At 66.3% G+C, this 1,980-nt stretch overlaps 2 protein-coding genes and 1 non-coding gene across 3 annotated transcripts in view; all 3 read right to left on the bottom strand.

Moving 5' to 3' along the window:
* Nucleotides 1–96: 96 nt before the first annotated feature.
* Tco025E_05458 lies at nucleotides 97–168 on the bottom strand. The gene has a single exon. It is a non-coding gene; the product is annotated as a tRNA-Thr (tRNA).
* A 223-nt stretch (nucleotides 169–391) lies between these two features.
* On the bottom strand, nucleotides 392–1,681 carry Tco025E_05459 (uncharacterized protein; the record flags this gene model as incomplete). Its single annotated transcript, XM_029372354.1, has 1 exon — nucleotides 392–1,681. The coding sequence occupies one exon, from the start codon at nucleotides 1,679–1,681 to the stop codon at nucleotides 392–394; it is 1,290 nt and encodes a 429-aa protein (XP_029227553.1).
* Tco025E_05460 (uncharacterized protein) overlaps nucleotides 1,681–1,980 on the bottom strand; it is a gene marked incomplete at both ends in the record, with an annotated part of 786 nt that continues 486 nt past the window's right edge. The window contains one exon of the mRNA XM_029372355.1: nucleotides 1,681–1,980. This exon is cut by the window's right edge and continues 486 nt beyond it. Coding sequence (XP_029227554.1) covers nucleotides 1,681–1,980 — 300 coding nt within the window.

A 1,980-nucleotide genomic window follows, 5' to 3' on the forward strand; every position in this document is an offset into this window, starting at 1 on the left:
CGCCATGCAGAATGCAAGGCAGAGGCATAATGGGCGGCGTGAGAGAAGTGTGTGGCGCCGAGGCGAATAATGGCAGGAAACGGAAAAAAAAGAAGCAGGCCACTGCGAGAATCGAACTCGCGACCCCCACTTTACTAGAGTGGTGCACTGCCACTGTGCTAAGCGGCCGCGCGTCGCGGGCAGGGCACCCCGGCGCCGCACGTGCGACACACCACGCACACGCCCCCCCGTTGCCGAGCGGAAGGATGTGGGGGAACGGGCGGGTTGCGTGCCTCCCCTCCTCCTGTGGCGTCTCCTCTTGGACGTCCGCCCCCCATCCCACGGCGCGCCGCGGCGTGCTCGGGCTCCGTGTAGGCTCCTCCCGCCGCCTCTTCGCGGTGGCCCCGCGTCGCTAGAGGCTCCCCAGGATGTGGCCAAAGGCGGCGTTGTTGCCGTGCTCCTCCCTAAAGTATTCGCGAAGCTGCGACTGGCTGCGCAGGGCCTGGATAAGCACCTTCTCCGGGAGATTGACGAGGAAGCTGCTGCACTCCCTGTAGTGCTCCTCCGCAAACAGCAGGACACCGCGCCAGAGATTCATGTCCTTCTCCCACGTGGCATCCTTCGCGAGCGGCAGCAGCACCGCCTGGTGGACGAAGCGAACGAGATCGGCGTGTGGCCTTTGGGCGTGGAGTTTGCAGGCAAGTATCAGTGTCACCATCAGCTGCGAGGGAACGGCGGACACGCCACTGCCACTGCCGCCGATGTGCTGCATCAGTTGACGCACCGCGCTCTTAATTTCCTCAGGGCCGTAGAGAAACTCCGTCGTGGTGGCATCGAAGGTCCGTGTAAGTTTCAGCAGCACGGCAATGACCGTTTTCGTCGTGAGCGGGCTAATGGGGAGATCCTCTGCGGCATGCCGCGCGCCCGCAGCCCCCTCGACGTCTGCCGCGGAAGAAGAGGCGGCGCCCAAAATACCGCGCGACTCTCCCCGCCCCGTGCTTGACGACGACATTGAATGCTTACCCGCGGCCGTCTGGGAGTCCGCGGCGCGTGACTCGTGTGAGGCGCGGTGCAGGTAGACAAGAAGGTCCGTCCGGGAAAGACCGCGGGCGACGCCGTCGGAGAAGGGCACAGACGACCGCACAAGGACCTCGCGCACGACGTCGCGGATGAATGCCTCCAGCTCTTCGCTGTTCATTCGTGAGACCTCCGCGCCCGCACTCGTCCCGGTGGCTGCGCCAAACTGCTGCTGCTGCTGCTGCAGCTGCAGCTGGAACTGGAGCTGCAGCTGTACAAAGTGCAGCAGGGAGCGAAGGTAGGTGCGCCGCAGCTCCTCCGCACTGATAAGGCTGAGAAAGGGGGCAACGAAACGCACGTCGTGTAGCGCCGTTGCGGCATCCCCTGCGGCACCGGCAGCGGGACGGTACGGCTGCGGGATCTCGCTGCTGTCGTACATCACCCGCGCGTGCCCCAGCAGCGCCAGCGCCGTCCGCTCCAGCTGCGACGCCGAGGACTCCGTCGCCTGCCCCATCGCTCGCAGCTCCGCGCAAATGGCCCACAGTATCTTCTGCACCAGCACCGTGGCGTCGCCGCTGTGCCGGCGGAGGTACGGCATCACGTTGGACATGAACGACATCGCGTCCGTCCGGAACAGGCGTTGGCACATCCGGCGCACGTCCACGTGCTCCGCGAGGAGGTGCATCATGGCCTCGTTTTGCCGCTCGTCGCACTCCTTGAAGACGGCAAGCAGCGCGGGGAAGAGCTCCTTCGGCTGACGCGCGCACAGCATGAGGAAGGGGCCGAGGTGGCGATCCAGCGCGTCGGCGAGCTTCCGCAGTTCCCTCGCACGGAGGGCGGCGGCGCCCTCGTCGTCGTGGCTGCCTGCGCCCTCGTCGTCGTGGCTGCCTGCGCCCTCCACCTTCGCAGCGGAATCGGCCGTGGCGACGGCCGCCGCCGCCGCCGTGAATGGGGGAAGTTTCGTGACGGGTATGGCCGCCATCT

The sequence above is a fragment of the Trypanosoma conorhini genome (assembly GCF_003719485.1).
Source record: "Trypanosoma conorhini strain 025E chromosome Unknown Tco_14.4_contig_00320, whole genome shotgun sequence".
NCBI classification, from domain to species: Eukaryota; Euglenozoa; class Kinetoplastea; order Trypanosomatida; family Trypanosomatidae; genus Trypanosoma; species Trypanosoma conorhini.